Source organism: Orbicella franksi, chromosome 15 (assembly GCF_964199315.1).
Source record: "Orbicella franksi chromosome 15, jaOrbFran1.1, whole genome shotgun sequence".
Lineage (NCBI taxonomy): Eukaryota > Metazoa > Cnidaria > Anthozoa > Scleractinia > Merulinidae > Orbicella > Orbicella franksi.
Genome location: NC_138159.1, coordinates 18816358 through 18836501, shown reverse-complemented (window position 1 = coordinate 18836501; position 20144 = coordinate 18816358). Strand labels below are relative to the sequence as shown.

Below are 20144 nucleotides of genomic sequence, written 5' to 3'. Positions count from 1 at the left end.
ATATTTTCGATTATCCGAACCCTCGTTTATCTGGACTATTTGGTCTAGTCCCAATTTTGTCATGAATATTTATTAGTCACGATCAAGATCCGTAGCAATATTCTTTTTAAAACTAGAGCATTCAAAAGTGCAGTCAAAAAGCGAGTGTGTTTTGCTTTTAAAGAGCAAAAGCAGAGCTCGCATGCATCATAACTAATGAAGAACACTCCAATGAGTTCGGATTGGCCCAAAGTTGAGTGGCTCAAGATGTACAGTAGACCATATTGTTTTCCAAACAATTTGTAAAAGTGCTGTTTCACGATTAAATGTTGCTTTATTTAAACAGTTTTGTTCTTCATTAATACGCATATTTTCGATTATCCGAACCCTCGATTATCTGGACTATTTCGTCTAGTCCTAATGAGTCCGGATAATTGAGGTTCAACTGTATATCTCAATCTTGTAACTGATGTTTTTACCATGTGTTAATAAAGTGTGTATGAAGGGTTTTGGGAAGCGGGCCGCACAACCCTACCCAATTTTTCTGGGAGTACCCCCCCTCCCCCTCCCCCCACCAACCCCGTGGGAATATCACTTAGATATTCCCCAGCTGGGGCATAAATTTCAGAAACGTGATGTGTTAAGACCAATCACATGTGTGCGAAAATATCAGCTGGATTATAGATAACGATTTTATCCCGTGATGAGTGACATCCACCCCTTGAATATAAGCTCCAAGAATTTGGCGTCCGTCACGTTTCCATGACACCGTTACGATAATGTACAGTTTTCCCACATAGATGAATCTCGTATTGAATCTCTGGATTGCAAACTGTTTTCAAGTAGCTCTGAAGCATTCGCACAGTAAAAACCAAACAAAAACTTCTTAACTAATTCATTTGTATGACTTTGATACCTGAGCTGCTTGCCCTGAAGATGGCGGGACGGGTCGAAGTATCGCTCGGAAAACCTCGGAGTTTTCAGGTCTGTCATAGAGACGCGACTTTAAAGAGTCAATTGCAGCCCTTCCATCATTGATGCTCTTCTTCACAGATTGCGTTTGCCGAAATGCAAAGTCGTCTCGACGAACTCTTCGTGAAAAATCCCTCTCTGCAGTCGGAGATGCATGTAAACGACAATCTACAACAGAATTGTGCGGCACTAGGGGATTTGACTCGTCCGGGTCGTTTTCCATCGTCCTAAATTATGGCCCCCATTCTCCTACACTTTTCCGGCAAGTTCTAACTTCATCCAGTCTTCCTAAGACTACCTTCATGGTCAGGGAAATCACTTTTTCGCTGTTCAAGAAACTCTATGTTTACCATTTCCCGCAACACTTTTCTGGCTGCAAAAGGCTGTAAAGATGTAATTTCTAACGAGCTTCTTCATTGGTTTATTCAGAAATCCCGCTTCTTGTTATTACAGCGTTTGTTATTGGTTGTTGTTCTGACATCAAATTCGTACCAGGGATGCTCGTTCGGGTAAGAAAAATGCGTACATGTCATTTTATTCATTTAGAACATTCTGTAGTGTATTATCTGAATATATTTGCATATACTTGAGAATTTCATGATTCAACAACCTTATAGGCTGGATTACCAGCCACTGTTCGGGAAAGAAGTCTGGACTCGATAGAGCGGAGGAAATCAAGACTTACAACGTTATCGGCCCTTTGCAGCTGAGGTCACGTGACCAAATTTTTCCTAGAAAATTTTTATGTTATGGGCTATAACTTGAAGAATGCCAGAAATGGAAAGAGCGCAGCGAAAATACCAAAATGGCCTAGTTTGAGGCCCCTGGCATTAAAGAGTAAGTTTATACGACAGTTTGAATTTTTGGAAAATTTAGAGGATTTGTATGGAAAATGTTGCTGGAGAGCAAGGTCTTGCTCTCCAACAACTTTTTCCATACAAATCTTCTTATTCTTTTAAAAATTCAAACTCTCATAAAATCTCATTCTTTAATGATGGGGGCCTCAAACTTGGCCATTTTGATATTTTCGACACGCTTTTTCCATTTCTGGCATTTGTTTAGTTACAGCCCATAATTTTATGAAAAGTAGGTCACGTGATGGCTTAGCTGCAAAGGGCCTATTGAAACCCCGTTATCTGTTCTCAGTAAAAACAGCGGTTGTTTACCATTTACGCCAGGAAATTTTCCGTTTAGATTTACCGGAACCATTTATTGGAAATTTTCCACTCAGTGAAGCCAAAAGTAGTCTCACCACTTACATTCTGTTTAAAATTTCCTTAACTCTTAGGGACATAATAAACTGGGGCAAACTTTCACTGTGTCTCTTTGCATGCAGGTATTTTAATTAAAATTAATAAGGATCACAACTTTGCTGGGAGGTACTTATGCTCAATAGTATTTTATCAACCAGTCATGGGTGTTTCAGGGCACCTTCTTCCTTGACACACTCTAATTCTACACCCGTACCCTGAAGTTGCTTGTAAAAATACTTAAGACAAATAGATGAATGAATGAATGAATGAATGAATGAAAACTTTATTTATAACATGGCAAAAAGTCAGTCCATAATAATATAATAGACAAAAGAAATATATTAGATATAAGATTTTCTATTTACTGGTTTACATATTTGTCATGTGGGAATGCAATGCACAGAACCATTTATTAAATAATTATGTTTCTCTTCTTTCCTTCTCTCGTCTCTGAGTAAAAAACAATTTATTCCCTTTGTTTTAATTCATGAACAGGCATCTCCACGGAAGCTACTTGAGGCCTATAAAATGCCGACAAAGTTTTGGGCCCCCACCTTAAGGCCAGGAATAAAGAACCAAAATTCTTTGGGGGTTCCCCAGGAGAAGCAGATTTTCCTACCAAGTAAGTAACTTTCCATTTTCACTTGCCCAAAGGGAAAGGGCCCAGGGAAGTCCTCTGCCAACAAAATAAGAAAATAAGTAAACTAAGACTTCTCCACAGCAACCAAAATTTGGGAGAGTAAACTTAAATTCTAGTTTTTGTCAACTCCTGGGTATTCTTTACACTCATATGCATATGTAGCTTAACATGTATTTTATGTATATGATGTAAGCAAAAGTACTTCATTAACAAAGGAATTTTCTAAGAAGATGATTGCTACATTAATCAAAACTATGACAAAATTCTCGAACGTGATTGGCTATCAGGAGCCTGATTTGAGCATTAATTGGACAGTGTTCATGTCATACTTGTAATTGGATAGTACATTTTGCGCGTGCTGTTGCGTTGCACTTTGTTGAGTAAACTGCTGTGTTTTTCGGCATTCATAATGACGTTTAATCATTCAGCACTCAATCGATGGTTTGTTCATTTCTCGAATTTTGTCATAGTTTTGATTAATTGGTAACAGGGCTTCGCATCATCCAATTCAGTCTGTAATCATACTCGTGATTAACCAATTGGACTCCCGCTTCGCGGTCGTCCGATTTTGTTAATCACTCATATGATTACAGACCAAATTGGACTCCACTCAGTCCTATTACCATTATTAATCAAAACTATAACAAAATTCTCGAATGTGATTGGCTATGAGCAGCCCGATTTGAGCATTAATTGGACAGTGTACGCGTCATGCTTGTAATTGGACAGTATGCGTCATTTTGCACGCGCTGTTGCGGTGCACTTTGTTGAGTAAACTGCTGTGTTTTTCAGCATTCATAACGACGTTTAATCGTTCAGCGATCATTCGATGGTTTGTTTGTTTCTCGAATTTTGTCATAGTTTGATTAATTGGTAACAGGACATCGTGTCATCCAATTCAGTGTGTAATCATATTCATGATTAACAAATCGGACTCCCGCTTCGCGGTCGTCCGATTTTGTTAATCACTCGTATGGTTACAGACCGAATTGGACTCCACTCAGTCCTATTACCTGATATATTTAGCTTACTAAATTTAAGGGCTCAGAAAAGTTGCCTTTACGATCTGTACACAAAGTTAAAAGCCTTTTGGCCCTAAATAAAGGTAAAACTAATTTATACATCTGGCAAACAGCTGACAGTAAACATTATGATGAAAACGATAACAAGCCAAATTAACATAAGCTAAAGCTGTTTACAGGCAATGTTGTGTTCAAATGAAACAACGTGCCATATTTATCATAACGTTACCAAAACAAAAGCATCTGCTCCCAGTGGCTAAGAATGGTATTCTGTCTATTCCAAGTTGCCACTCGTCCTTAAAAATAGACTTTCCGCTTTGAAAAGGAGGAAAATAAGTCAAGGAAGTGTTGGTTCGTCTGTGAATTTCAATGACAGCATGGTTCAATGAGCTTGGTAGCTTGGCCTTAAAATGCGCTGTCTGGTGAAAATGTGCGCTGTGATTGGCTAATCGCACAATAAACGTCGATCAGTAGTCACATGACCCCAGCAGGCTCGCGAGGCTCGGTAATGGCGACGTGAAACCAGTGTGGCGATATGATTAGTTTTCCTTTTGGCTTGTCGTCGCGATATTTTCCCCAAATTCTAACTTTTACAGGGAGCAAACCCTCCCACAGAAGCCACACTGGCAGTTTTGATGAGTAATAGGAAATATCCGAGGCTAGCGGACGGGTTAGTAGGGGTTAAACTGACAACTTCAGAGTCATGCGAGGCCGCCATGTTTTTTGTTAATAAACTAACTGATAGCCGCTATAAAGTTGATCGTAGGGCCCAGCGCTTTCAAGGATTTCGGTCGTTATTCGTTTCACAAGTTATAATAACTCTTTTTTTCTTTTCTAGGTATCATGACCGGAGTCAGTATCATCCATATCAGGTTTGTACTGGAGTTGAATCTTGGAGCATGTGAAGAGCAAACTCAACTTCATTCGTGAACTTTGAGATTTGTTTCACAATAAAAACATTTCTGTTACCATGTTAAAGCGTTTTAGAAGTAATCGGTTATCGGACATCATTTTAAAGACGTTCTTCTTTCGGTGATTTTATGTATTCTTAGGCAAGTTCCAAATTCTCGTCGAAAAGTCATTCCAACTGCAATTCGGAGAGTGGTCGAGAGAGGGAGAGATCACCGGTCGGTTCTTCAATTAGTCGAGGAAGTTCACCTTACTCCCGCCATTCCAACTTTTCACCCCGTTCCCACCGATCGAAGTCGTACAACCGATCCCGAGAGAGCAGCAAAAGAGGTTTGTATTACTTAAAAAGTTGTGATCGATTGACTTGTAAGTTAATGAACATATGGACTTCAAAAAACAGCAACTTAGGAATTGTTAAACAAGGATGCGAAAACATTTAATTTCATAGAATAGCAGGTTAACAGGAAAGGAAAGGCTTGTCTTCTTTGATTAAAGGAGAAAACAATGTCAACAAATGCAACTTCATATGTTTGACTCTGCCAAGTAAGTAGACAACAAAGTGAAAGACCCAGGTGTTGCAAGAACCTGCTCAGTCTAATTTCGTAGTCTTTTTACATTAATTCAGCTCTAGATTCAGCTTTTGTTTTGGTACTAAATATGGCTTGTTATGCAGGATTAATGATGAATGCTACAAAGAGAGAAGACAATAGAGCCCGGTTTCTCTAATTACTTTATTGTATATCTACACTTAACCTCTCAAACAGCCTGGTCAGGTGGCCAAATAAATTAGATTTAAGTAGCATTTAAATATGTGTTGAAAGCAGTTAAAAACAGTCATGAAAAGACGTGCCTGTCTGGTGAACACAGCAGTTTATTTGGATGAGGAAAATGACAAGTCAAAGGCTAAAAACAAGAACTGTGTCTGGAAAAATAAAACTTTTTCCTTGAGACATTGGCATAACACTAGACCTTGAATTCACAGAAAGCTGTCAAGCGGCTTGTGTCGGGCTTTCATTATGAAAAGAAAATTGAAATTGGAAAATAGAAATTAGCAAATGCCACTTTTCAGATCTGCAAAGTTGCTAATACATTTGGTTGAAAGTGGAAATTTATTTATTTATGTACATGGTTGGGAAGCCCAATATTTTATCATACACTTTTGAATTCCTTTAACATTTAAGTAAAGCACGACCAAGAAAATTAAATTACCAAAGTAGACTGAATTGAATGCTAATGTGTTACAGATAAAAGTAATAAAAAAGGCCCTTTCAAGTCCTACTGTAGAATTTCAAATTGTGTGGGTAACACTTTTTTTGCTCCACACATAGTGGTAATGTTAAAAAAAACGAATTAAAACACCTGATTACTTCAATGAAAAGAAAGATTGCAGCTTGTTTGGTCCCTCGTCCACCATCTTGCATCATTCTATGCATTCATATGCTCGACTATATAGCACACGGGGTTGTAGCTAAGAAAATAGTCTCCCAGCTAGGATTTTCAATGAGCTATTTTTTCGCGAGGACCTGGAACAAAATTTTTGTTCCCAATCTTTTGCAACTCCTTGAAAGCAGGATTACCAAGCTTCGTGTTTACCAGATAGTGGCCGCAGTACTCAGAAAGAGAGCACGCTAAACAAGTCAGTGCTCAAAACAAGTTTTTATTTCAATTGTCACTCGTTGTAGTGGCACTGATACTCTAGGTAGTCAGGAATTTATTCCAAACTTTTCATTTAGACGGGTTGATATGGTTCAGATATCAAATGATTGTACGTGTGTAACCTGAAATCCATTTGTTGTCCTTTGCTGAATGATTGCCCACCAAAATCCATCCGGCGGTCACCCCTTTCTCAGCCAGCAAATTTCTCCAGCAGCTGGCGCTTAGCGACAACCCTGCACACTCTGAGCTGTGCAATGTTCTTTGGGATGGACTCAAAATTGCAGAGTAGGATTAAAAAGAACATTTTGGTTTTGCATATAGTATTAGTTAACAGATTGCTAATTGTTCTAGTAGTTGAGAATCCAGTCAGAAAATCATTTCAAAGGAATTTTTATCAGAAAGGCTGGATATGTCAATAGGAAAAGATTTACAGTTTGGTTATTTCTTGAAGCTAGCAACAGCTTGGGACCAGAAAAGATTGTTCCCACAAAATCGTCCTGTTTTCTCTTTATATAAATTTTTACAGAATCCCTGTAGAATCTGAGATATCTATATTCTAAGTTGTTCAATTACCCTTTGAAGTTGTCATTGTTATATTATTATTACTATATTCTGAACAAAAATTGTATAAACAAGTTGATTTAACAATTGTAACAACATCTCTTCCAGTTTTCGATATGTAGGACTGTAAACCTATTGATAATTTGCACCTTTCTTTGATAATATTATTGTACTTGTTGTACCATAATTCTACCTTTTTGATTAATTATGCACTTTTGAAAAGGTGAGTAAAATTTGCAAGGGCTAGTTTTTTGTGTGGTGTTAAAGAATGAGAAATCCATTGAATTTCAAAGTGAGTATGAATGGTAGAAACAGTGAAACTAGATTGAATGAAATACCTTGAAAGAAAGCAAGGAATGAAAAGGGATGCAACACCGTGATGCCCTTGAGTGAGGTGACAAAGGGATCACTGACCCAGAAAGCAGCATTCTTTGGAGAAGTACAACAGAGGCTACAATCACATCTTGCAACACTGCGTTTTCGTGAACCCTGATTAATTAGGCTACCATTATTACTGGCCATCTGTATGGCTGCATATTAGTTTTTTTAATTAAAGTAGGTCTAAATGTTCACTCCATCAAGAAGGATTTCCAGATGAATCCCTGCAGCACAGTTTTGAGTTTTTTACTTGACTCTGTTTGTTCCAATGTATCTTATGTGTATGCACCTTTTTAACTCCCTGCTGAAGGAACTCAAGAAATGCAAAGTGGAAAACATGGCCTTAGTTTCAATGTAAATTAGGCAATCTTTCAACTGGAAATGAACTTGACAGAATTGTTGTCAAGTACAGTTTTGTTCAACTTAAGTACCAGCTAACTTACCTCTGCACAGTACATGTGCAAAGAAATTCCTGGCCTATAGCCCAGGGCTAATGGATTTTCTAGTTGAGCTAGGTGATTCTGTCTATCACTTACTGGATGGACAAGGGAAGTTTCTTGAAACAATTTTTGAGTAATTGGAAGCTACAGACACACTGCAAGAGGTGAAATGTTTAGGGTTAGTGAGAATGACCTTTCAGGCCAGTAAATCATAGTTAAAGCTTGCTCAAAGAGCAAACCTAAGAATTCATTTTTCTTTACACTCTGCTCAGCTGCTTGTTCTTTCAATCTTGGCCAGTTCATCACAACTGATTCTCATTAAGGTCATGTTTCTGGACCACGCGATAACACATTCTGCAATAGCGTGCTTTTCTTTTTGGTAATTAAAATGCCTTGATTAATTGGTGACTGTCCTAAAGGTTGTAGTTACCAAACAGTGACTAAAGAAGCTAACATGGATTCCTGTTAAGCACCAAGTTTCTCCCCAAACTGTCCCCTTTACCCAGTAGTTACTGATCATATGGCCTCGTGCTGTACCTATATCTGTACTGGTATCGAGAAGTGTTGGTTATCAAGATGTTGACTTAAACACATTTGTCATAACTGGGAATTCTTGTTATACAGGTTCTAGCAAGTCTCCAACTGATGCACACAGTCATCATACCCTTCCTAACAGTAACTCACATGGCAATGAGCGCCACAGCAAACCCAATCATGTTAACAGTGACGAGGTAAGATGGTTGGTGATGCTTTTTTTAAGAAGATGAAACCAACCTGTAATCAGAAGACAAGTGGTTAAAATAAAGTAATGTTGTACATGCACAAATTATTTTTAAGATGATTGGTGAAGCTACAATGTGAATGTGACTTCAGTGCCTCTTTGACAGTATTATAGTTTCATGTTGGCTTCATAGTGATATTTCAAGTATGTTAAACAGGGCTCTCAATAGGGGCCGTAACCCATTACACCTGCTGTGGCTGGGTATGTCTGTCTCACAAATCCCAAAAGAGACTCGGATACATAAAAAAACACCGCCAAATATAGAAGTTTTTTCTGAAAGCCGTGGAGCCATATTAGAACATTGATATATTGAACATGGCCTATTGAGTGTTGTAAAACCAAAACTGAACCAAATACTTCACAATTAGACTACTCAGCCAATCACAAACCATGGTAAAACCAAAACCAAAGTTTGCGTGACTACTCTTGACACTCATTTGAAAACTGCTCAAGTTTGCATTTGCAAAATACTACCAGTACAGATAATAGTGATGTAGCATTTTCATAATCTTTGACTAAGTACATGGTATATACTGTTCAATTTAAATGAAATGAAATTTTCACATCTGTGTTGTAGGCTTTTGTCTGGTCTCAGCATACCAGCTCTTCAGGAAAGATGTATTATTACAACTGTAAAACAGAGAAGTCACAGTGGGAGAAACCAAAGGAATGGATTGAACGGTAGTAGACTACATTATTTGAGGCAGTAGTGTATTAATTAATTTGATCATGGCATTAATGTAACCAGTAAGAATAAATGCTTATATCAAAGTTGTGGTACAGCTACCCAGTAGGGTAGACAATTGAACCACTGAGTTTGCTTGATCGGTTGTAAACTGCCCAGTGTACAAGGCCTATTTTTATATATATTAAAATCAGGGTTCTTATGGGTCCTGGAAAACCTGGAAAGTCCTTTTTTTTTTGTGGCATTTTCCAGGACTGGAAAGTCCTGGAAATGGGCTACTGGTCCTGGAAAGTTCTGGAAATCTGTTAAACTCAAGTAAAAAATATGAAATGTATGGCAGACAGTAAGGAGAATTAACATTAAGATCTTGGGAGTGAAAGGGTTAATGTGAATTTTAGAGCCCTGGAAAAGTCCTGGAAATTTGTTTCTGAAAAAGGGTACAAACACTGTAAAATTCTGACTTGGCTTACAAGGAAATAAAACAAACAAAATCACATCGAGATTGAGGGATGAATAATAAGTGTCTTTTGTTTTATTCCCTGAAGCATCAGAGCCAAGTTAAAATTTTAACTAGGATGTTGAAATTGGCCCATTAGACACCTTTATAGCAGCAACAATAGGGATTTTTCCCCAAGGAGAGAAATTCCTTGTTCGGAAGTATATCAACATGACTGTCATAATGTCACTTGAAAGTATATTTATGGCAAGATTTCTTGGTTTTGTTTTTTGGTGTGGGGGGGAGGGGGTTGGGGGAGAGGAGTGGAGAACTTTCTTATGGATGTTGATAATTTGTCATTTGTTCTAGCTGTTTCTTTTTTATGGCACACTTTGGAATTCTGTAAAAGTTTCAATTCCAAACCCCAAAATGATAGTTCAATGTAAAGATGGTTTCAATTGTTCCCTTCAGCTGGTGATCTTAACATCTGTTTCTGAAATGTGAGCAACTTAAATTAACCCATTGACTCGTGTGGCTGTCTAATGCATGGAACCTACATTTTATTAGCTTAATTGGTTTAGCCCAAAAGAGAAACATTTAAGTATACTATTATAGGTGGTAAAAATGCCAAACATTCTGCCTTGCCAAAATAACTTGAATATCTTGTGCTCTAAGTTTGGATAGATATTCCAAAAAGGTAATATATTCACTTCAACTTTCAAAAACTGTGCATCGAAAGCATCAAGCTGTTAAAAAATAGATATATTATTATTATTATTATTATCGTTCAGAAAATACCCAATAAGAAAGAAAATTGAAGGCTGTTTCCATAGCTCTATAGAAACATAGAAATAGCACAAGCTCTTGACATTCTATGGGATATGGGAATTTACATTTTGTTAGTCACAGGGAGAAATTCTTCCTGCCTATGTTTCATCTTCCCACAGTATTTCTTAATCTCCCAGATGTCCTCATAAGGAAATTCTTAGATATAGTATCTACATTTAAAGCAGTGTCCAAAGATGTTTATTGAGCTTTTGTAGTGTTTGTAGATGCCTTTGCAGCAATTGTATTCCTTGAGCAAAAGGTGTAAGAACATCAATCAATGTATTGTCAAAATTAAATGGTCAATTCAATGTTTTGTTTTCCTCATATAGAGAGAGAAGAGAGAAGGAGAGAAAGGACAAGGAAAAAAGAGACTTTGTGGGAAGCAAAGATGGACGAGACATTCGTGGAGACTCCTCTCTTCACCGAGAACACCTGGCTTCCTCTAAATCAAGTAAATGTGAGTTCTCTGTTGTAAAAGAGCATTCATCATGTCAACGATGAGTTGACATCTTGTTCATTTTTTGAGTAGAGATTTCATCAAACTTATGTACTAGTGAACTCTCAGTGAAATGTTAAAGAAAATGTGTAGAGGATAAAGCAAAGGGATGACTATTATTCTTGAAGGTTATTCAAAGTGTTTTTATGTGACAAATGAGTTCACCATGAAAAGGCAAAATCTAATTGTCTCCCTGAGCTTTCCAGATTTTTCTTTGCAAAACCCTGCATTAACAAAAACAATTTGTAGTTAATTAGCTAACATGTGCTCAACTTTGGCATGTGTGTTCACAGAGAATAGACGCTTTATAATAAGTGAATACTGTAGCTTTTTTGGTCTATGCTGAGAAATGTTGGTCTATGGACTTCACCTTCTGCTTGTTCCATAAACATGCCAAGATAAGAACTCTGCAGATATTCCTCAATATGGCCGGATCTCACTCTAGTTCAGGAACTTCATTATCATGCGTTATAAAATAACTAAGCTACTGCGTGTGCTCTCATTGGTCAAAAGGTGTGTTCAGATGAGAGTATGTAAACACAGTTGTGGCATTTTAGATTTGCATTTTTTTTGGGTTTTTTGGGGGGGGGTTTTGAGAATTATTTTATAAAGGCAAGAGAGCTCTTTTTCCATGTGTACATCACCTTATCTAAACACTTAGAGGGCTGGGAGAATTCTTGAAAGTTATGCCAACCCTCAACTGCGTCTCATGTTTCCATAACTGTCTCGAATTCTCCCAACCCTACTCATGTTTAGATGAGGCCATGTAAACATGGATAAAGTGCTCTATTGCATAAATATTCTCAATAGCTTGTTGACAGTTTTCTTTTGGCTCTTGATAAGATGTGGCATAAAAGTTTCATTATAGTTCCCAACAATAGTTAGAATAATTTGAAATCTCTGAACAATTCTGCATAATAATTTCAGACATGTCCCCTTCAAAGAGTATTCACAGAGACTATCATAGCTCTGCTGATAAACGAGAAGGAAATCATGCAGACATCAGGAACTTCTCTGGAGAGCAGAAAAAAGATATGCAGAGACTTAGCGAATCTATGGACAGAGGACATCAGGTGGTCAAGACATGTTCAGTGCATACTGCAGCTCTTCCAACAGTTGTGTTTAGGTATGTGAAGGGTAAATTTTGCTCTTGGGCAAGGGGAAGTGGTCTGTTGGGCAAGTGAAATTAGCCTCAGCAGTGTTGTGTGTCTGAGTAAAATTGTGAGCTTGACAAATGATACCCTGTGACAAATGATAATTTCCAGTCAAAAAACTGTTGTTTTCTTGTGAAATTTCTGCTGGTGCTAAGCTCTCTTTCAGCGACCAACTCTTCTGAACCATCTTTGAAACCAGAAAGATAACAAAAAAAGGAAAAAGAAAAACTTTGTTCCTTACCAACAAATATGCCATGTTGATAATATATTTCTTGTGATGTTTACAACAGGCCTAATCCTGTGGTGGCAAATTTTGGAGGGGAGACTGCAGGTAAGTTTTCTCTCTTAACTTCATAAGTTATCTTTATTTCTCTGCTAGTTTATTTTCGTAAGTTCATTTATCTCTGTTCTATTTCAGTTTCACCAGCAGGAAGCTTGCAAGATGTGTCACCACCAACCACTCCATCATCACGTCCCAGCATCTACGACCAGTCTTCGCACACTCCATCACCAAATGTAATCACTTCAGTTTCACCACAAGTTCCCCAGCACCATGGAGTTCCCTCTCCTCAGCTTCAGTTTCCTCAACAGTCACCACAGTTTCCCCCAAGACATGGATTGCCATTAGCTCAAAATGCATTTCCTCAGGTGCCAGTGAGTGGTGCTCCAAGAGCACCACAGCAGTACCAATTTGCACCACACCAGTATGTTGTACCACAGCAAACCATTCAACCAGTTCTGCCTCAAATGAATGATTATAGACAGTATGCTCTTGTAAATAGTACTGGCCCACCTCTGCCACAAGTATCACAGCAAGTCAGCACTGCACCTTTACCCCTTGCAGTCCAAGTTCAATCACCGCAGCCAGTTGTGTTTAACAAACAGGTCTCCCCTCAGCCTGTTCTTCACCCTCTTCAGCAAGCTACCCTTGTGCTGCAGCAACGAAAGATGTCAGAGGTTAGAAATTTGTCTTTGAAAAGCTTCTGATATGACAAAACATGGACTGTGTGATCAGTTACCTCTTAGAAAAGTAGCATTCTTCATTTATGCTGAGCCCTAATGCATATGTGTTGAATGAATATTTTCTGTTAATTTCTCAAAATTAGTAGCTGACTGGCATAGTTCAATCAATCTCAAAGAAAACTTGGGTATTGCGTACTGCAGTGATGTGATAAAGGCCCTAGCCTTCTTGTGCCATAATAACATTATTGAAGTCCTTACTTTTTCTCTTTTCTCTAAGGCACAAGCTGCAGCAGCTGCAGGCAACATTCAACAACCATATGCTATAGGTAAGTAGTAGTTGATTTGTAACACTATACTCGCTGTACCGTTTGTGGACCCTCCACAGTTTCCAGCGCTTTGTTAAGTTATGTTAACTAAAGGGGGATATATACCTAGTTTAACCTCTATTAGATCAAAGTCTTCCAATTAAAACAATTTAATTTTGTATTGAACGTGGACATCAATAGTATGTCAGATTATAGTACGGTTTCTTTAACTAGTTCTGTAGTAATTGGTGTCAGCTGTTACAGTATATTTACAAAATTTTGGACCTGCAATAGTGCTACCTGATTGGTGGATTTTAGTTACTAGCTCTTGAACTTCTTAGTTAACTTAATTTCAAACTTAGTCGCGTGGTGAACAAGTTTATCTCTGGTAATCTGTCCTGTTTTCTCTCAACAGCAGCGGCCACCAATGCACTACCACCAACTGCAGGTCTCCCTCAGCAGGCTGTGTCGCCAGTCACAGTTGGTTTACACCGCAAGGATGATAGGCCACACCATAGCTCGCCAGGTTCCCCAGTAGTATTTTCACAACAGCCATCGCTGAATGAGCACACCCCACACCACTCCTCTCAACAGGTTCCACCCTTATCAGCAGCATCCTCTAATCTAGTGTCATCTAGTCCTCTTTCTCACTTTTCTAATGCATCAAGTCCAGTTCCTGTTGCACAACCTTCAGTTCCCACAGTCAACTTACAAGCAATAGCAAAATATGTGGATAAAAATCTTACATCTCATTTGTCTTCCTGGCCAACAGAGACTGTAGATAGACAGGTAAGATCTGAAATTTGCCCCAGGCCCTGTCCACACTATGCCGAAGGAATTTTTAAATGGAAGTTTCACTCTGAAAATGCATCAGATGTTCTCTGTCCACACTACGCCAGAGGAATTTAAAATGCAACAATCACTGACCAGTCATTTTGGATATGTGTTTCAAGAAAACTTGGTCAGGGAAATCTGATTATCGCAATGCCTTCATTTTCAAAAAGCTCAGTTTTCAGTTTTTTCAGTTTTTTTTGTTTTTAATTCAGTTTTTTTTATTATTGCACACTATTTACAGAAAAACAACTTAACACAAGACAGTCTACAATGATATAGGAAAAATAAATACAGATAGAAATTAACTAGAAGAAACAATATTTAATTGTGTTCGGTGACCAACATGGCCAATGAGCTTTTGAGTTGGTCACTGTCATTCAGATAGAAGTTGGCGTTGGCAGCATGCTAAGTTAATTTAAATTAATATTTACATATTTACAGTTTTCAAAATGTTTTCCTTCCACATGAAAACAAAAAGCCAGCATTTCAAATGCGTCCGGTTTGGAGAGCGATTTTGCAAAGCTTTGTTTTCTTGACGGAATAGTGTGGACAGAGTGCCTAACAGGAGAAGTAACACTCCCTTTTCAAATTCCTCCAGTGTAGTATGGATGGAGCCCCAGGTTGATTTTTCACTGTTTTCATCTGAAATTCAATTTGAAATATCCTCTCTTTGTCTTAAGAGGAAATTATTTTTCTTTATTTATTTATTTATTTTTAGTGCAGAGTGCACTATTGGGATGGTTTAGGGGGCTGCTGTTTGCTGAGACACTAACTCACTAAGGCACTAAAGCAATAACGCACAAACGCCATAAGGTGTAAACTTTAATGTTTGTTTAATTAATTAATTTCAATTAATCAATTAGCCTTGCGGGAAGGGGGGCTGGGTGCAGTAGGTACCCGAGTGCACTACGCAAAACATGATAACATGGCAAAAATGTATATTTGGTTTTGCAAATCTCATGCTATCCTTGTGGTGCCATTCTCTCGAGAACAGAAACAATTTGCTCCAAACGCATGCACAGATTAGTTAGCGTCAAAGTCAACTATATGTTAGGTGAAAGATACATTTCATAGCATATAAGACGCATGCGTTCTAACATTGCTAGTGTGGTAAACTTCGTTCTCGAGTTCAGATGCACGGTTTTTTTTAATTTTTTGTAATGAGTGATATCACACTCTCGTTTTGGCTGGGGATAGCAGTTATATTTCAGGTAACGTCAGTTCTCCTTTTTTAGTCCAAAGAACATTATTGTGACTGCGTATCTTCTGGAATCTTCCCTAGCTCTATTCAGGAAATGTCGTCTGCTGTTTAATAACTATTGTGTGTTTGCCAGGGTTGAAATAGAGAATCGGAACATATTGCTTCTCCTTAGCAGCTTGTTTATTTCCTCTTCTATGAAAGAGAACCCAAAGATCATATTCAGCCGAAACTTTCGCGCGTTAGTGATATGTAAAACTAGTAAATTTGTGACAAAAGAAACTTTGTAATTATTGCCGCAGACTCCGTGGCACTTACTGAAACCTCCAATTAATTTCATCAGTCGATGAGGTGACTCGCTCACCGATGTGGGATATAATTTCGGTCAAGTAAAGATCTCGACCTTCAATACTTCTCGTTGAAACTCTCCTCAGTTGTATTACTCAATGGCATTGTGTATTAGTTTGATGTGGTTTTATTGTTTACACCATCTCGGCTGGCAACAGAACTAGAACGCACTATTCCGTGACTCAATGTGACTATTTGATAATTAGATTAATTCTTGTTTATCGGTGAAATGAAAATTTACGTTTTGAATAAAACAAAATCGTTCCTCTTCAACTTTTCAGCAGATATTTAACTTTTATATTCCATTTATCTCCAGCAGTAAGTTAAAAAAATACACATCTTTCTTATATTTTCATGGAAACAAAGGTATCTTGTTGCATACATTCGCGAGGAAAACAAAAGTATCAAATTACAAACGTTGGCGTGAAAAGTAATGCTACAAAATGAATGAAACTCAAGATAAAATACCACAATAAATTTAAAACCGTCTTGACAAACGGTAATTGTAAGTTATTTTTGGGCAAAATACAAACATGAAACATACACACAGCTAAGAGTATGTCTTATCAAGTTTTTGTCTGCTCATATTCTGCAAAGGGGAAAAGGTGACTACCAAGGGAGAGAACAGCAGGGGTGAGGATCTGTGTGACTACTGCATCAGAGATGTAAATTACACTCTGCACTATCTGAGATTTTCTCACTAGTTTGCTGTTGTGTTTCAGCTACAGAAACTTTGGGAAGAAAGTAGCTGCTATTCAAATGACAGTGATAAAGCTAAAATAGAGCAGATTCAACTGCAGTCAGAAGTAGGTTTTATGGAAATGAGACTAGAGACAGCAAGTAGAAGGTGAGAATCATATTTCCTAAAAGAGCCTTAACATTTTTAGCTGTTGTAAAACACTTTTATGGCATCCCCACAGAACTTGTAAAATTTTCTTGTCTTGGCTATTAGGATAGACTGCTTACACAATGGCAATATATATATATATATATATTTTTAATAGGCCGCATTTGATATATCAATATTCTAACATGGCTCCAAGGCTTTCAGGACAAAATTCTATATTTGGTGTTGTTTTCTTCGTATTCAAGTCTCTTTTGGGACTTGAGAGACAAAAGAAACTTAAAAAATTTACAATTTTGACCCGAAAACCTCAGAGCCATGTTAAAATATTGATATATTGAACGTGGCATATTGGCAATGTAAACATGTTCTAACTAGACAAATAAACTGGTGAACACACGCTGTTCACATATTGCTTAAATGATCATCACAAACACAAAATAAAATTTAGATATGTCGAAAATTGAAAGTTTTGACGACCGAAGTGATTCCAAGCCAAATGAAACAATGTGGTGTGTAAACGTGCAGAAGTGTTTCTAACACCCCAATCATTCAGGTAATGAAAGACCATTTCTTTCAGAAATAGCTCCTTGTTGGGAGTGGGGGTGTTATAGTTATTTTGTAATATGATGTGCTAAAGGAAATAATTGAAGGCTTTCATGCAAAGATGCCGCTTGGAAAACTGAAGTTTTTTGCATACATTATTTCTCAAAAACTAATCACAAATCAACAAAAACAATTACACAACGATGCTTTTCACATCAAAAAAAGTCACTCTGCCAAAAATTAGCTTGATCCTGCAAAAAATAAAAATCGGCGCAAAATTTTATATACCGGTACGCCCTTTTTGAACGAAAGCCTTCAATTACTTTATTCTATCTGGAATATTCCAAAGTAATATATAAAAACATAACATTTATGCTTAAGTCAAGTTGTCACATAAATGAAATTTTGTGGATGAAGTCGATGACATAAAATCAAACTATGTATAATTATGTAGTCATCAATCCGTTTGCATGTTTCTGAACACCTTGCTCTTTTTGTTGTGAAATGGATTTGATTGGAAAGGAAATTTAAATTAATATTTTGCACACTCAAACACATGTCCAAACATACAGCTGGCAGCATGATTAAATCAAGAGATGGCTTCATGGCAGAATATCTTGTATCCTCGGAGACCCAGGGACAGTTAGATAGGGCAAGACAAAGAAGGGACGGGAAATGAAGGGACAAAAAGGCAGGGTTTTGATCTCCTCGATTTTTGCTGTGTTACTTTGTCCTGGTGTTCCAGGGGGTGGGAGAGGGGGGGGGTACTTCCTGTACATGGCCTATACGGGAAGGCTCTTTCCAAAAGAGGTACCTTTCCTAGGTTTCAGGTATATATAGGGGTAGAGGCCTATTAAAATTTTGATGCACCTTGTGGCTTTATCTGGTGTTGCTTGGTGTTCTCCACTTCATTCCAGGTGTTCAGAAAAGTGATGCAGTGTTCTTAAGTAGGTTCATGGAAGGGGAACCTTTTTTTACTAAAAGATATACGAAATGGGTACCTTTTCCATCAAAATGGACCTTGGGGAGGAGCCTTCCTGTACACAACTTTGTAGAGTACCTCCCGAGTCTTTTATGTTGTTTTTTTTGTTTGTTTGTTTGTTTTTTGCGGGACTACAACTAAAATGTGGTGTTTCCTCCCTACAGAATTTCTTCCCTCAAAGGAATGACTAGGACTTTAGAAGCCCTCCTTGCTGAATCTGATGCAAAATTCTTGTCATAGTGGTGACTTGCGAGCAGTTGAATGAAATCAAACAGGAGACAAGCCACTCAGAGATAGGCAAACAGCAAAGAACTAGAAAGTCGTAAAGTGCTCCCAATCGGTGGGATATGCCCCGAAAGTGAACTCCCTAGGCACAGTGTACAGTTAGTTCAAATGCCGCTAGGCTGATGTCCTGGCATTACTGTTGATGAGTAACTTTTAAAGACTTGAACAATCACGCAAGCCGGTCATTCGAATGGTAATAAAAGTGGTAGTTTTGTATTTTAAGTTCTTGATCAAGACAGCTTTCTGTCTGGAAAACGTGATATTTCGAGGTAGATATGTACTTGGCAAAGCCAAGTTTATTTGTTGTGTTGAGGTTTCAAACACTTCCCACCCCTCCCCAAAACGTTTTCCTGTAATTTCCCCCCCCCCCTTCACTAGTAAAACCGTAAGCGACAATACCGTAATACTGTTAGAAAAGCCACGAGCCGTTGTAAAATAAAAATTAAAAAAAAACTTGACTGGTGACAAAGTAAAGAATTATTTACTTCTTATATGTCATTTTGAGTATTTGTACGAAATATGCCGTCAACTGACTTATAATAAAGTTTTTTTGTTGTGGTGTGATCTGAGGTTGATAATTCTCGTTCGCGTGAATCAGGAAGGAGTCGCAACACCTCTCCTTTTCTCGGCGTAGGGGAGCCTGTTTACAAGGTAAAGCTCCTGTTAAAGATAGCTAAGCTTGGGTCATATGTGTCAAATGAAATGCCTGAGATATTCCCCCGGTCAATCGTTTTCGGTTCACGTGGTCGGAGGAGAAGGGCCTCGGATTTTTGAAGGCTGCGGAAAATAGTCTCTAGTCTTGGGTGCGTCACGTGACTTATTTAGACCAATACCACGGGAGAAATAAAAGAAATGTATATTTGATTGATGGTAAAGAAATGCTCCTTTTTGGTGCGAAACCTGCATGCAGTCTGGATCCGAGAGAGTATCCAAGAGTCTTTAGATCGTTTAAACAAACTTATGATATGCTTCTGGTTAAAATCATAGATGAGAAATCAAATTTAACTGGTAACTGAGGTTGCAACGTCCCACTCTAATCTCGGAACATCTTCCATCAAGATGTTAGATTAGGGTCGGCACACACGAGGGGACTACTTCCTTCAACTAGTCCCCTGAAGAGTTTACACGAAGTTACTGGTCGGAGGGACTTGTCCCAAGAACGGTTCACACGAAGCGTTTTGAGGACCAAGTCGCAAGGACTTGTCCCAAAAATTCAAACCAGTTTGAATTCGTGTGACTAGTCGTAAAGACCAAATTTCATTCCCTGCGACTAGATTTTGTGGTAGAAATGGCTAGTTCACACGATGAGACTTGAGCCCGCGACTACTTGCAGGGACCAGTTCCCGGGTCTAGTCCTTCGTGTGTGCCGACCTTCATGCTTCCGTCCGACAATCACAACTTATGCATCGATGAACGAACTTGTTACAAAACTGTTCGGATTGAGGCTCATAATGATAAATGAAAGTTAGACTGCTGACTGTCTGTTTCTCTCTCGAATATGAGGCGAGGTCGCTGGATTGGGACGAGACGCGAGACTGCCTGCCAGCAGCCTATCATCACAGAGCGCCACAGTTATCAAGTTTCCTCATTTGCTGCAAAACGCAGCAGGGAAAAAGTTGATGTCCTCATTGTCAGATCTGCATCCCACG

At 38.3% G+C, this 20144-nt stretch overlaps 2 protein-coding genes across 2 annotated transcripts in view; one reads left to right on the top strand and one right to left on the bottom strand.

Annotated features, from left to right (window-relative positions):
- The window catches only part of LOC145469337 (dynein axonemal heavy chain 6-like), a 72872-nt gene extending 68688 nt beyond the window's left edge, over positions 1-4184 (bottom strand). Inside the window, exon 1 of the mRNA XM_081453017.1 lies at positions 896-4184. Coding sequence (XP_081309143.1) covers positions 896-1174 — 279 coding nt within the window. The 5' untranslated portion in view covers positions 1175-4184. The remainder of the gene's footprint in view (positions 1-895) is intronic.
- A 197-nt stretch (positions 4185-4381) lies between these two features.
- Positions 4382-19059, top strand: LOC145469343 (uncharacterized). Its single transcript, XM_081453025.1, has 13 exons — positions 4382-4536; positions 4705-4738; positions 4919-5105; positions 8435-8541; positions 9169-9272; positions 10870-10997; positions 11964-12162; positions 12481-12521; positions 12609-13147; positions 13431-13479; positions 13874-14247; positions 16561-16685; positions 18375-19059. Exons 1-13 carry the CDS (start codon positions 4502-4504, stop codon positions 18448-18450), a joined length of 1998 nt encoding a protein of 665 aa, XP_081309151.1. The 5' UTR covers positions 4382-4501; the 3' UTR covers positions 18451-19059.
- The last annotated feature ends 1085 nt before the right edge of the window (positions 19060-20144 follow it).

Excerpts from the sequence above, each read along its gene's own strand:
- LOC145469343 (XM_081453025.1), top strand. The coding sequence starts at position 4,502 with ATGAGTAATAGGAAATATCCGAGGCTAGCGGACGG. Across the intron at positions 12,522-12,608 it reads TTTTGGAGGGGAGACTGCAG|TTTCACCAGCAGGAAGCTTG; the intron begins GTAAGTTTTCTC and ends GTTCTATTTCAG. Across the intron at positions 13,480-13,873 it reads TCAACAACCATATGCTATAG|CAGCGGCCACCAATGCACTA; the intron begins GTAAGTAGTAGT and ends TTCTCTCAACAG.